This window comes from Eimeria mitis, genomic scaffold (assembly GCF_000499745.2).
Source record: "Eimeria mitis Houghton genomic scaffold, Emh_scaff772, whole genome shotgun sequence".
NCBI classification, from domain to species: Eukaryota; Apicomplexa; class Conoidasida; order Eucoccidiorida; family Eimeriidae; genus Eimeria; species Eimeria mitis.
In genome coordinates, this window is record NW_024016112.1 from 329 (window position 1) to 15,151 (window position 14,823).

Below are 14,823 nucleotides of genomic sequence, written 5' to 3' on the forward strand. Positions count from 1 at the left end.
TCTCCATTCTCTTCCGTTTACGCGTGCCTTATAGTGATTCTTTTGTGTCTCTTTTTCTTTGCCTCTTCTCGCCCCCCCTCCCCCGTATCTTGGAACGTCTTTATGTCTCCTTACGACTGCTGTCTCTGCTGCTGTCTCTGTTGCTGTCTCCGCCGCTATCTCTCCTGCTCTCCCTGCTGCTGTCTTTTAGGGTTTAGGGTTTTTTAGGGTTTTGTGGTTCTCTGCATGCAGCTGCGTCTCGCACTGTTGCTGCTGCCTGATGCCGTGAGCCTGGAGTGTCTCCTCAGGGAGATCGTCTCCCTTTCCTACAGAGGTGACAAGCCCCACAAAAAGCCGCTCTATGCACCTTGTGTCTTAGCTGCATGCAGGGGGCCCCTCAGGGGCCCTGCAAGAGACTCTTGGGGGCCCCATGAGACCTTCGGAGACGCTGCGGGGCCCTAGGGGACCCTCATGGGCCTTAGGAGACTCTGCTAGTGCTTGCTTATGTTTGTTTGTTTGCCTCTTTGGGTGTTAAGGAGACTGTGATGATGTTTCTGCTTGTTAGTATTTATTTTGGTGTGTTAATATTTATTTTTTTTGTTAATATATATTTAGTTTTGTTTGTGTGTGTATATATACAGGAGACTTCAGGGTCCTCTTCGCTGAGGACCCAAACAAAGCGCAGGCCATTGTAGGTGAAGAGACAAAGAGAGACCCCACACACAAACACAAGGAGACACCCCACACAAACACAAGGAGACACCCCACACAAACACAAGGAGACACCCCACACAGAACAAAGAGATACCTGAATAGACAACGAAAAGCCTCAAGAGGCAAAGAGACACCCCAATACACAAACAGACACCCCAGCTGACGAGCAAAGGCCTTCGAGGGACATCTTAAAGGCGGCACACGGGGGGGCCCCTTGATGCGCCACTGAGGGGCGGGGGGCCCCTGAGGTTCCCCCACGGGCCCCTGAGGGGCTCCCGAGAGTCCCCTGCGGAGCTTTCTCGGGGCCCCCGAGGGCCCCATGATGAGCACCTGAGGGGTATTTCAGGGACACATGGGGGCCGTTTCAGGTTCTTCCTTATGAAGGCTCTCGGGGGGCCCTTGGGGGGCCCTTGGGGGGCCCTTGGGGGGCCCGTGGGGGGCCCTTGAGGTTAAAGGGTGTGTACTGACATCCAGTGTCTCTTTTTGTTTAGGTGAATGGCCAGGGGGCCGATCTGTGCTCCATCTACCTCCCGCTGTTGTCGGAGATCCCTTCTGTGCATTTGGAAGTGGAGGGGGGCCCCCTGGGTACTCAGGGGCCCCCCGTTGCTCCTGGGGGGCCCCCGCTGCTCCAGAAAGCCTTCAGCAACACGCATGCAAAGCGGGGCCCCCAAAACAGAAGAGACAAATTTTGCCCTGTAGAATTTGGACTCAGCCGTATTTTAGTCCGGGTAAGGACTCGACTGATGAGACCCAAGATATTGGTTTCCAGCCAGCGCTGAGGGTTAGGCTTTAGGGTTTAGGGTTTAGGGTTTAGGGTTTATGGTGTGGTTGGGTTTTTCTGTGCAGCAAGACAGGTCACCTGCTGCTCTCTCTGCTCTGTATGACCCCCTTCCTCTGTCTCTCCGTTGGAGGGCAGAATACGGTAAGAACACACGCCAAACCCTAAACCCTAAACCCTAAACCCTAACATACAATGGTGGGTGTAGTTCTCCTTTCTCAACCTTGAATAAAGGCCCCAAGTGTGTTCGCATGCAGTTTCTCGTCGTCCGCTTGGCAGCGTCTCGGGTTTCTTCTGCGGTGCCTTAGAGGGGCCCCCAGGGGCCCCTAGTAGTACAGCGGGAGGGGGCCCCCCTGCTGGGCCCCCACCTGTAAGGGCCTTGCGGCTGGGGCTGCAGCAGTTGGTGTTTGGCCCCACTCTGAAGTGCAGCCTCAAGAACGCTGTCTCCGCTGGCTTTGGAGCTTCGGTGAGATACCTGGAGGCCCTTTTGGGGCTTTTGCACATGCATGCAAGCAGGCAGCTGTGCATACACATACAGACACATGTGCGTGCATGCATAGATGCATGCATGCATCTGAGCATCCATGCATACATGCATGAGAATGCAAGCAACACAGGCTCTTTTTACATGCACTCTGCTGCTGTCCCCTTCAGGTGCTGTATAGCCTGCACAAGCTGGGTAAACGTTTGGGGCTGCGCTAATGGTGTCTCCTCCTGTTCTCCGGGTTAGTCGCAGCAAAGTGAATTATATTTTCAGTGTCTAGACACCTGACTGCAACAAACTGAACTATGTTCTCAGTGTCTATACACCTGATTTGTTTACATGCAATTCAACCTCTGCTGCTGCATCGCCCTGCAATACTGAGGACACAGGTACTTTTGCTCTACTGAATTTCTCCCCATCAACAAACTGACAGCATGCATGCATGCATGCGTGCGTCCATGCATGCGTGCATGCTCACATGCATGCATGCATGTGTGCATGCATTTTGGGGGGCTGCACGATGGCCAACTGGAACACGCTGGCTTTGTAGCAAAGAGTTGAGGTGTCTGTACAGCTGATAAAGAATAGAGTTGAAGCGGCTGCACAGCTAAGGCCAGTGCATGCAATAGTATATTATATATAATATAATATATATTATATTATAGTATAGTATATAATAGCCAATGGCTGCTGCCGTCCTCGCATGCAGGCCAGGCGCCAATTGGCGGATTGTCTTGATATATTAATGAAGCTAAAAAGCCCCAACAGAAACATATTCAACAAGAGCCTGTCCCCTCATGCATGCAGCTACAGATACGCGTAGAGACAAATAGTATAGAGTGCTCGCTGTCTGTGCATGCAATATATTAGCTGTCCTGGTTGGAGACACAACCAGGTGTATAGGGAGATCAAGACAGTCTCATCTGCTTGCATTTGAACTGCAGAAGCATTCGCGGGCTTCCCAGCATATACAGCATGCATGCATGCATGCATGCCTGCATGCATGCGCGCATGCAGAGGCCTCAAAAGCCCCAAACACTTCACGCCAAATTCACCACCTCCACGGTGTGCACCTCCGTTTCGGGTGACTGCAAGGCCTGGCAGGAGTTGCTGTTGTCGTAGCTGCTGGCATTGCTGCTGCTGTTGTTGTTGCTGCTGCTGTTGTTGTTGCTGCTGCTGCTGCTCTGCTCCTCTCCCTCTGGGGGTTCTTTGGTTGGGAGCCCGGTTGGTGATTGTCTTGGGGGTGTGGTGCCAGGGGCACCAGCGGTGGCTTTGTCGTTTGCTGCTGCTGCTGCTGACATGCGTCTCCTGAGGTGTATCTCCAGCACGCTAACCAGCACAGTACCTGCAGCGCCGGATAGAGGGGCCACGATGAAGGCAATAAGATAAGGTAGAGTGGAGATATCATCTGGTACAAAGAAGGAGAAGGAGAAGTGTTTATCTTGTGCTTTTGCAGCTCCGAGTGCACATAACAACAACCCCACCACTGATGATAAAAGTCCCCCAATGAAGCCCCATGAGGTAACTCTGGGGTGTACAGACAGCAGAAAGGGACCAGAAAGAATAGCACAAAAGAAGTTTGCAGCCATAAACAGGGTCATCAGAGACACCTGATATACAGCAATTGCAATAGCAGGAATATTAAGAAGAAGCATAGCTAGACGGGCCCAGTTGAATGAACTCCCCCTTTTTTCTAGTTCTCTCCCCATGATAGAGACAGCAGCAACTTGGTATGTATCTACACTGGAGGTAACGCATGCAATAGCAAGAACACATAATACAGCAGTCAATCCTTGGTGTAGATGTTCAGCAGCAAAAGAAAATAAAGAACCCCCATCTTCTACCTGCTGCAGAGAGAGACAGGCCTTGCCAGCAGCACCAAATAACAATACTGATGCACCAGCTAACCCTGCTGCTAGCAGCAAACCTAAATGCATATCCCGCCGAGAGCGGCTAGCTAGGAGACGCTGCCATATACCCTGATCACAGAGAAACGCGGGCCATATAGACAACACAAGTACTGCGCCCGCAATGAGAGAAGCAGTGGTCCCAGGTGTCTCCTCAGCAAGTGTCTCCTCGGAGACACCAATGGAGACAGCATCAGCAGGGACAGCAAAACAAAGAAGATATACAGTTAAAGGAATAAATAAGGCTACTATCAACAATGCCTGAGCCACGTCACTTATTATGCTGCATTTGACTCCCCCTATACCCACATACACAAGAGGGACTACTGCAACAAAGAGAACAGCACAAGGAAGAGAAAATCTATGGTCTGATAGAGCAGCCATAGATAACCCCACAGTAGTTAACTCTGAGCATAGATTCAAAAACATCATACATAAGGAGACAGCTGCGGAGACACCCCGAGCAACGCGCCCAAAGCGGTCTCCTAGGTAATCACAACTACAAAAGGCCCCCCCTTTATTCACTCCACTACATACACGCGGTGCAAACAATAAAAGCAGCAGATAAGGGAGACAGCTGCTGAGAGCGTAGCCCCCCACCCCCGCCCAGCCGTATAAAGCCCCCACTAGGGCTGGTTGATATAACACCCAGTTCCCCATAAAAGATGCATATAGAGAAAGACCCAGGGGCCCCCACCCCACCTCCTCTCTTGCACTCAAAAACCAAGGGCCCGGAGATAACAAACCACGGAGAGATACATGACGGGCCCCATAAAACACAAATAAACCAAAACCAAACAAACTAAAGAAAAACAAAAAATATGCAACACCCAGCGACAACGACGCCATCGCTGATATAAATACACACAATCACACACACGAAACAATACACCTGGGGGCAGGGGGGCCGATGGTACCCTTAGAGACAGGGGGGGCCCTAGGGGGCCCCCTCAAACCCAGGCCCAGAGGAGTCCTCAAGCCAAAAGACAAGAGAAAGCAGCTGAAAGGGGCATTGAACGCCCCAAATGTAGCAAATCAGGGCCTCAGTAAATGTTTATAGAAAAGAAAAAGAAAGAATAGGAAGAAGGAGAGAAGGTGTGGGGCCCCCGGATGAGGCCCCTTGGTCTACTGCGTCAACTAGCGGGCCGCCTTGAGACCCCTACGAAGCTGAATGCAAACAAAATAAAATGACAAGACAACTATATGAAAAAATCTACAATACGAACAAAAAACAAAGAAACAAATGCATTGATACAGCCCAGTGCACTCACGCCCCACGACCAACGGTTTGGGGCCCCAGCACGCGAGGGAGCTAGCTAGCTGTGGGGCCCCAGCAAAGCAGGGGCCCCGAGGGAGCTGTCAGTATCTTTTTCTTCTCTTCTATCATTTAATAAAATAAATAACAGAAATAAACAAAAAAAAAGAATAATGAAGCGCATACAGTCATACACAAAACGAATGCAAACAGCCACCAACCACGTAGCAGGGTATGATGACACGCAGTGACACCCGAAGGCAGAAGAAGCAAAGCAAAAGTGCATGCATCCATTATTTATATACAAATAAATAAAATATATGTAGATATATCGACGATAATATATATTATACATATATGCATTCTCACAAGCTTATTTATATACTCGTCTGTGTGTGGTGTATGCGCAGTACTACTGGAGGCTGAAACTGGGCGTCGAGCTGCCGCGTTAATTGATTCTTTAATTCATAATTTGTTTATTATATAAATAAACAATATAATGATTATCTTTTTGAGTGTCTTTTGGCTCTGTTGCAACTCCTGATGCCGCGTAGACTAAGACCCAGGGGGCTCCCTCTCACCCCTAACACCACTGGCAGCTGCCATGGCTAGCTGGAGCCCCTCTACCTAGCGCTAGCTGCGGATACCTTTACTAAGCCATTCAACGCGGTAGCTAGCTGCAGCTAGCCGTTGCTATGTTTAGCTAGCTGTAGCTAGCTACGAATAGCTGTATCTAACTGTAACCTTCTAGTGCACAGCAGTGCAGCATTGAACGGGAAGAACGCATCATGTCTTTGTATATATATATATTATATATATATATATATGTACATCTATATATAGCTACGGACTAACCCGCTACGCTGTATGCATGCATACGGTGTATGTACGTGTACACCTGAAGACGTAAGTCTCCATTTATGAAGATAAAAAATGTACATACATATACATATTTGTATTTATATATATATATATATATATATATATATATATATATATATATATATATATATATATATATATATGTATGTATATATATATATATTTTGTGGATGCTCACCCCACCCTGTTAGTTTACGAGGTGTCTTGACAAAGACAAGCCAGTATACAGAGTATTCACAGACACAAAGACGCCCAGGTATGCACTGAGGCTAGATGACAACCCGCATGCATGCATGCACTGCATGCATGCATGCATGCACACAGCCCCACAGTTCCCGCTGTCTGCTTTTGGGGCTTTAGAATGACAAATTCTTGAACTTTTTACTCCGCTGTGTTGGGTGAGAAACGGCAGCGTCTGTTTGTTGTTGGGGGTCGGTGGAGGCCTTTGTCTTCTTGCGGATTGATATAGACCCTGAAGGAGACAGAGACAAAATGATGGTGCATATATCCTGTTTATGTTTGTGCTTGTGTCTCTGCCTTATCGTTTATGGCCCTGTCTCTTCCTGTCTACGCTGGTGTCTCTCTCTGTCTCCTCTCTATATGTCTCTATGTTCCCTTCTCTCTATATTTATGTTTCTCTGTCTCCTCCTGTCTATACTTATGTCTCTCTGTCTCCTCCTGTCTATACTTATGTCTCTCTGTCTCCTCCTGTCTATACTTATGTCTCTCTGTCTCCTCCTGCAGGCACTTGAGGACCTCACCAGACACCTCGCGTCCCTTCGTAGCCCCAGCGATATCTTCCTCAGTGAAGTGGCTGACCCCATACTTCTGCAGCATAAGACAAAAAAAAAACACAGAAACAAAGTTCAGCATTTGTTTTATAAATGAATTTGTTTTGTTCTGTTTGTTTATATTTGCTTGTTAGACCGTCAGGTGCATGTACACCTCGTTGCTCCTTTACTCTGTTTGTCCTATATCATGGAACCCTACACACTAAACCCTGGGTTTGTTTTTTAGTTGGATTTGTCTGGGTTTCGCACTCCCTTGTCTGTCCTTGTTTTCTTTCTGTCTCCTTTTATGTGCCAACCCCTCTCCCCCCCCCGTTGTCTGTCTGTCTCTTTATTCTGTCTTTTTAAGATGCCCCCTACTGTCTCTCTGTGTCTGTGACGGTTTGTGTTTGCATGCATGCCCCCTCATATGCATGCAAACGACCACTTTTTCTTCTGTCTCCTCTTTCTCACCTCCACAGCATCTGGCCCCAGGGCCTCCTTGATCTTCTTCAGCTGCAGCGCTTGCTGCTGCAGCACTTCTGCTGCTGCTGCTTGCTGTTCCTCCCCTAGGGGCCCCTGGGGGCCCCCTAACCCCACAGCCACCCCTTGTTTAACTGCCACTCTCCGCGTTGACGCCTTTGTGAAATTCTCTGCTTCTTCAGCCACAAGCAAACCCTAAATACACACAAACAAACATAAATGCATGCTTGAGAAACCCTAAACACATACACACGATGGAGTTCTTCGACAGGAAGAAACCCTAAACCCTAAACCCTAAACCCTAAGTCTTACATGCAGGTGCTGGTGCAGCTTCACAACCGCTTTGTTAAACAAAGCCAAAATTTGGTGTACAGGCACCCGAAACTCCTCCGCAAGTTCATCCGCTGTACACACGCACATACGCACCCTAGGGTTTAGGGTTTAGGGTTTAGGGTTTAGGGTTTTCCGCCTTTCTTCTACTTCTCAAGGCCTCCTACTGGTCTTTGCATGCATGTATGCACCCATGCGTGCACACGAAGTTGAGGATGCAAACTACGCCTAATTGCTGTGAGTGTAGTTATGAGCTGTGGGGGGCCCTATTCAACCCTCATGGTGGCCCCGATTGCCCCCGCAGGGGGGCCCCCTAAACCCCCGCAGGGGCCCCCCTTGTGCCCCGTGGGCCCTGTGGGGTGTCTGTGGATACAGGATTGAGGTGTGTTGCTTACGCGGTCTCCTTTGTCCCCCTAGTCCTAGCAACGTGGCTGCTTGTAGGAAGGAGAGGTGTAGATGTTTAAGTCTTTGGGTAAAGTAAAGAAGGCAGAGCTCAGGTATTAAGTCTGTTATAAGGGGGAGGTCTGCTAGCTGTTGTGCATATTGATGGAGACGGCTTAAATCATGAAGAGTAAAGAAATTCAATAGCTACACACATACATAAATACACACAAACACAATAACAATAATAATATAATACTACTATAACAACCCCACCAATACGCTAACACACAATCATAAGCAAAAATATAATACAATTATAACAACCCCACCAACACTCTAACCGAGCATCACAACAACCCCACCAAGACCCAAGCATAAAGTACAACAACCCCACCCTGCCTCTAATATACAAAAGTACAACAACCCCACCCCAGCTCTAACACACATGTACAACAACTCCACCCGGACACGAACACGCAAGCACAGCAACCTCACTGTGCCTCCAACACAGACAAAAAAAGTACAACAACCCCACCCCGTCTCTAACACACAGTCCTCCCCCCGCAGGAGCTGTACTACCCCCGCTCCCCATAACAAGTAACAGACAAAGAGGTTTTGGTTCGCTTGTTAGCTGCATGCACGGCAGCAGTTTTTCTTTCTTCTGTCTCGACCCCTTCCCTGCCTCTCTGCTGTCTCTCTCTCTGTCTCCGCCTCTGTTCTAGATGTCCTGTCCCTCTCTGTCGTTGCAGCAGCAGTAGCAGCAACAGCAGCAGCAGGACCTCACCTTCTGCGCATCCAGCGGGGGTAGGAAGCCATCTGGGGGCCCCTCAGGGGCCTGGGGGCCCCCCGATGCGATTGCGAGGGCCAAAGAGACAGGGAGACGCCTGAAGGGGCCCCCCAGCAACTGCACGAAGCGACGGCGGAAGTCAGCAGCAAAGAGATGTACCCACTGACCATCTGCTGCTCGTGCTGGCTGCAGCAGACACATACAAATAAAAATAAAACACAGAGATAGTGTCTCCTCTACATTATAAACAACTGTCTCCTCTACAACAGTACCATCTATATTACAAACAACTGCTTCCTCTGTAATACACGAACGAACACAGACGGAGACAGAGACAAAGACGGGAAGAGAGACAGATGCGCAAACCGTAACAGGGACAGATACAGGTAGAGAAAGGATACAAAGGAGACAGCTTGTTCTTTGTATCCTAAAGGAGACAGTTGTTTGCGTTAGACAGGAGACAGTATCTCTGTGTTCGTTTCACTGTCTCTGTCTCTGTCTCTCTCCCTGTCTCTCTTCTCTGTGCTCCCCCCTTCTATCCCCCAGCTGTCCCCTTTTCCCCTCATAGATCTCATCTGTGTCTGTTGCTGCTTTTTGTGTTTCTTACTGTCTCCGCATCTGCATCGATGCCTCCAAAGAGTCCCCTGCGTCTTATCTCTTCCCTTCTTGTTGCCGTCTCCTTCTCCGCTGGCGTTGCAGCAGCAGCAGCAGCAGCAGCAGCAGCANGCAGCAGCAGCAGCAGCAGCAGCAGCAGCACCGCCTCCTCCTCCTCCTTCTGCAGTAGCTCGCAGCATAATACAGCTATGCTCCCCAGTAATATCATTGGGTTGCTGCCTTAAGTATACAGTAACAAAACCTCTTCGCGCCCAGAAGCGTAGCAGCGGCTCCGTCAAGCCAAAGGCCGCCCCCATGTAGTCAATAGAAAAAGGGGGACGGCTGCGAGAGCAGGGGCAGAGGAGAGGGGGAGCAGCAGACTGCTGCTGCAGTTCTTTGTATGTCACCTCCCGTAGAGACAATTCAGCAGCAGCACCGTCTCCTGCTGCTGTTGATGCTGCTGATGCTGCTGGTTGCTTCTTAGAAGCCCCCTTCTCTTTCTTATGCTTCTTCGCTTTTGCTGCTGTCTCCTCTGACTCTTCCTCTCCCTCACTCTCTGTCTCCTCATCTGTCTCCTTTTCTGTCTCCTCTTCAGATGCCCCCGCCTCGGCATCGAGGTCTTCAATATCCGCATCTAAGGTGGATACTCTTTCCTTTCTCTTCTTCTTCCCCTTCCCGTTTTGCTGCTGCTGTTGCTGCTGCTGCTGCTGCTTCTGTTTGGTTTGGGCAAAGGCTGCGAACTCAGGTGGCTCCTGGAGAGACAGTCCCTTCCCCTCAAAGAAATCAATCAGCTGCTGCAGAGCAGCAGACCCAAACCCCATCCGCTGCAGGCTGGGGTGAACGGCAATTCTTACTATCCGCGCCTGAGAGAAAACACAAATCCCTTAGGGTTTAGGGTTTAGGGTTTAGGGTTTTCGGTTTGGGCCTATCTCCACCAACAGAGGCAGCTGTCGTTTCTATTTGCTCTGCTGCTGCAGAGGTGCCGTGAAAAAGCCAAGGGTTTAGGGTTTAGGGTTTAGAGTTTAAGGCGTTGTTTTCAAGGTGTCCTGCTGTTTTGTAGCTGTGGCAAAGAAGACAGATATACAGGGTCTAGGGTTTAGGGTTTTCTCACTCCTGTGAGGAGCCCCACGTCTTCGTCTCCAAATGCCTGGGCCAGCGTCCATGGCAGCAAGTCCCCAGCGGGCCGAAGGCCTCTGCCGAGGGCCTCTCGGATGGCCCCTCGCGACAGAGCCCCTTCAATTGCAACCTATGCATAGCACAAGGGTTTAGGGTTTAGGGTCTAGGGTTTAGGGTTTGGGGATTAGGGTCCAGTATGCGGCAGCACATACAATAAACCCTAAACAATTTACAGCCGAAGTGCAGAGGGAGCCTTGCTACCATTCTGGGGCAGCTGAGGGTTTTAGGGTTTAGGGTTTAGGGTTTAGGGTTTTGTACCTGTATAGCACAATATATATCAGGTAATGTATCTTGTTGATCTTGTATATTTTTAAGAAATACAAAAAGAAGATGTGCGGGCGCATCGGCTAGTAATTGTAGATCGTTTGGTGTATTTTTATAGTGTGAGGAGACAAATAAACCCTGGAGACGATGGAGAAATTCTTCACTAGCTGGATGGTATGAAAATAATGCATCACGATTCACTAGATATAAACTACAACCTGCAGCAGAAGGAAGGCCTTTCTATACACACACACACACACACACACACACACACACACATACACACACATGCACACACAGAGATACAGAGATAGAAACAGAGTTGGATATATATATAATATATAGATATATATGTATATATACCGTAATGAGAGAGGGAGGAGAGGATAGGAAACAAGATATAGGAGAGAAAAAAGAGACACCAAAGGAGACAGGAGAATATACAAGAGCCAAAAACAGAGACACCACATGAGACAAAAGGAAAAAGGCGAGAGGAAATACAGAGAAACAAAGAAGACGAAGAAACCAACAAAAGAGGAGTGGAAGAAAGACACAAAGGAGCCAAATCGGAGACAAGAAAAGAAATAGAGACAACAAAGGAGACAACACAAGAGACACGATAAAAAATACAAAGGGAGACAGCAGGTGAAACAGAAAAGGGACAATAAAAAAATAAGGGGGCACACAAAGGGGGCAAAGACGAGATAAAAGAAGAAGCAGAGAGAGACAGCCAATGAGACAAAGAAGAGACAGAAGAAGAAACAAAAAGAAAGATAAACAAAAAGCAAAATAAGATACCTCTGGGTCTAATGCCGGTGCCTCAGTGCAATCAAGACAGAGAAGGTCATTAAGCCATTGCTCTACTGCGTCTCCAGCAGCATAACGAATGGGAGAAGAAAGAGACAGTTCCTTCAGCTGTCTCCGGGGGCCCCTGTCCCCTCCATCACCAGGGGGCCCCCGACAACCCCGACGAAGATCAGATAACAACTTCAGAGACAGAGAACGCCCTGTCCCCTCATACCCATTCACTGTTGAGGCTAACAACACTGTGTATGGGCCTGCAACACACAACACAAACCCTAAACCCTAAACCCTAATGAGATATTATAAACCCGAATGAAGTATTATATATAAACCTTAATGAACTATTATAAACCCTAATTAACCTGGAGACACTTTCGTAAACCCTAGTAACACATAGTGAAGGCTGATAAACCCTTGGAAAGAGTATTCGGGTGTATACATGTGCAGCATCTTGAACCCCTATAAACCCCAATACACCCTTACACACATCCATAAACCCCAATACACACTAATAAACCCTAAACAATAAACACCAATAAACCCTAAATACTCTGCTCGCACTGTCTATACAGCCTGGGGCAGCACCTCCCCCTCACAGCCCCTCTGCCGAAACGTGCAGCAACGAACCGCAAGTCTTCTAAACCCTAGGGGTTGAGGCCTAAACCCTAAACCCTTGACCCTAAACCCTAAACCCTATACTCCAAAGCTTAAACCGTAGACCCTAGACCCTAGGCCCTCCCCTCTAAGCCGTAAACCCTAAACCACAGACTCGAAACCATAAGCCCCAGACTGTAAACCCTAGAACGCAAGCCCTAAACCCTAGCTTACCTAATAGTTTCTTAACAATGGGAAGGGGTATGCTGGCAGCCTCATCAATAACGAGGAGATCAGCATTGATGAGGGTTTGGTGTTCATGGGGGAAGATGAATTTGATGCGTTGTTTGTGCTGTCTGTACACCTCAATTTGTGTTATTGCTTTAACCTCCTGCCGCTCATACAGACCCGATGAGCCGGCCCCTGATACATCTGCACCCCGGGGGCCCCTCCGCCCCGTCCCGACTGTCTCCACAGACACCTGAAAGTCTATCTGCTCCCGCAGACCCATCGCCACCAGCCCCTGCAGCAGCAGAAGTACCAGCAGCAACAGCAGCAGCAGCAGCAGCAACAGCAGCAGCAGCAGCAATAGCAGCAGCGAAACGCAGCATACATAGACGCAAGGTGTACACCTCAGGGAAAAGCTGTAACAGCCACAGAAACTGAGATGAAGGTACCACACAAATCAAACCCTAAACCCTAAACCCTAAACCCTCGAGGACAACCATAAAAACCCATTCCCACCACTTAAACGGTTGACTGTAGAGACTAAACCCTAAACCCTCTAGTTTAGACCCTAGACCCTAAACCCTAAACCCTTAACCCTATACAACAATTTCAGCCCAAATTTAGGGTTTAGGGTTTTATTATACCTTTTGTACGAACTCGAAGAGGGTTTGTACATTCTCAGCAGACGGCGCGCATACAAAAGTTGAGGATACACCCAAAGCGGCAGCAGCAGCAACAGCGAGTCCCAGCGCAGCAGACTTTCCTCTTCCTCTTGCTGCAGTGAGAGCGACAGTTTGATATGCAGCAGCTACTGCTCCTGCAGTGGTTGTTGCTGCTGCTGTTGTCTGCTGCTGGGAAGAATCCTGCTGCAGTTTGCTGCGGAAGCTGCTGCAGCTGCATAGACAGTCGAGGAAAGCTATAACAGCAGTAGCCTGATCGGGTGTAACGCAGAGCTTAACAAGTGTATCTAGAGGTGGTGCATGTTGAACTTTATCTTGTATCTGCTGCAGCTGTTGCTGCTGCTGCTGATGCAGTTGCTGCTGCTGCTGCAGCAGCACAGGATCTGCTGCTGCCTCCATCGTCTGTGTCCCGTTGATAGGAAGTATATTAAGCTCATCATCAACAACAAGACAACGACGGCAGCGTACTAGCGACAACAACAACCTTGGATTGAATCGATTATATACAGAAGAAAATGCTTCTGTTTTATATTTCGAGTGTATATCCATTGCTAGGGTGTATAACTGCTGCAGAGATTCAACTGTCTGCAGCAGGAGACAGATGAGACCCCCCCCACGAACTGTCTCTATAACACGACATAAGAGATTAGGGGTTAGGGCCTCATAGTCTTGTATTATACACATATCATATGTTTTTCCTACTGCATGTTGACTGTCTTTATAGTGAAGATAACGTATATCTGTGCTGCATACAAACAACTCAAATGGATCATCTGTATTTGGATTATATAAACCCTTTTGTATTTTATTTTTTAATTGTTTTTGTCTTTTTTTACGATGAGAAGAAAACCCTAATTCCTTTTTATAACACCATAACACTGAGGGTTTAGTATGAGGGCCCAGGGAACTTAATATATAATGTAAGTTAGGTAGTTGTTCTCTGCTTCTATCACCAACAACAACTAGTAAACAACGCTCATACAATGATATACTACTCTTTATACAATCACGAAGACGTCTATCCACCTTCTTCTTCATCCTGAATCACACACAAACCACAAACCCTAAACCCTAAACCCTAAACCCTAAACTGGGTGAGATGTTTAAATTTTAGGGAAAGGCAGAATGATGCGAGGACAGCCGATTCAAATAGCAGGCAGAAACAACAAGCAAAAGAGATTGTTTAGAGCAAACAGAGGGTTTATGGTAGGCGGTTTAGGGTTTAGGGTTTAGGGGGTTGAGACGAGGGTGCCTAGGGACGAGGGTTTAGTGAAGAAGGGTTAGCAGCAAGGGTTTAAGGGCGATGCTTTAGACGAGAGGATAGGATCTAGGGTTTAGGGTTTAGGGTCTAGGGTTTAGAGGTGCAGGACACACTTCGGTAACAACTGAAGACTCGCGGTGATAGATTAAACCCTAAACCCTAAACCGTAGAAAAATGACATCCGTCGGCTAGGCCCTGAGGCCTTCCAGCGGCCAACCGTAAACCCTAAACCCTAAACCCTAAATCCTCAATGCTAAACCCTAGATCCTCGCCCCCTATGCCGACGGCGGCGACGATAACCCGCTGCCCAAACCCTAAACCCTAAACCCTATACCCTCGAGGCAGGTCGATGCAGACAGAAGCTCAAACTAGTTACAGAATAAAAACAGAAAAACTAAACAAGAGAAGCAAATACAAAGAAATTATCTCCCCGAATTTGCTGTGGGGCAAACATCTTCCGCAAGGGGCCCCA

General features: G+C 48.3%; 3 protein-coding genes across 3 annotated transcripts; 1 reads left to right on the forward strand and 2 right to left on the reverse strand.

Annotated features, from left to right (window-relative positions):
- Positions 1-225: 225 nt before the first annotated feature.
- EMH_0021770 (uncharacterized protein) lies at positions 226-2,173 on the forward strand (the record flags this gene model as incomplete). The annotated part of the gene is made up of 6 exons (XM_038023072.1): positions 226-313; positions 621-670; positions 1,185-1,421; positions 1,540-1,615; positions 1,780-1,937; positions 2,126-2,173. 6 exons carry the CDS (start codon positions 226-228, stop codon positions 2,171-2,173), a joined length of 657 nt encoding a protein of 218 aa, XP_037878926.1.
- Positions 2,174-2,995: 822 nt separating this feature from the next.
- EMH_0021780 (sodium:solute symporter family domain-containing protein, putative) lies at positions 2,996-3,556 on the reverse strand (the record flags this gene model as incomplete). Its single annotated transcript, XM_038023073.1, has 1 exon — positions 2,996-3,556. The coding sequence occupies one exon, from the start codon at positions 3,554-3,556 to the stop codon at positions 2,996-2,998; it is 561 nt and encodes a 186-aa protein (XP_037878927.1).
- Positions 3,557-6,605: 3,049 nt separating this feature from the next.
- Positions 6,606-13,489, reverse strand: EMH_0021800 (UPF0202 family protein, putative; the record flags this gene model as incomplete). Its single annotated transcript, XM_038023074.1, is given in 12 exon segments — positions 6,606-6,827; positions 7,241-7,444; positions 7,562-7,653; positions 7,975-8,167; positions 8,748-8,936; positions 9,358-9,473; positions 9,477-9,525; positions 9,752-10,207; positions 10,456-10,590; positions 11,583-11,842; positions 12,417-12,705; positions 13,055-13,489. Coding segments are annotated over 12 exon segments (2,640 nt in total).
- Between the last annotated feature and the right edge of the window lie 1,334 nt (positions 13,490-14,823).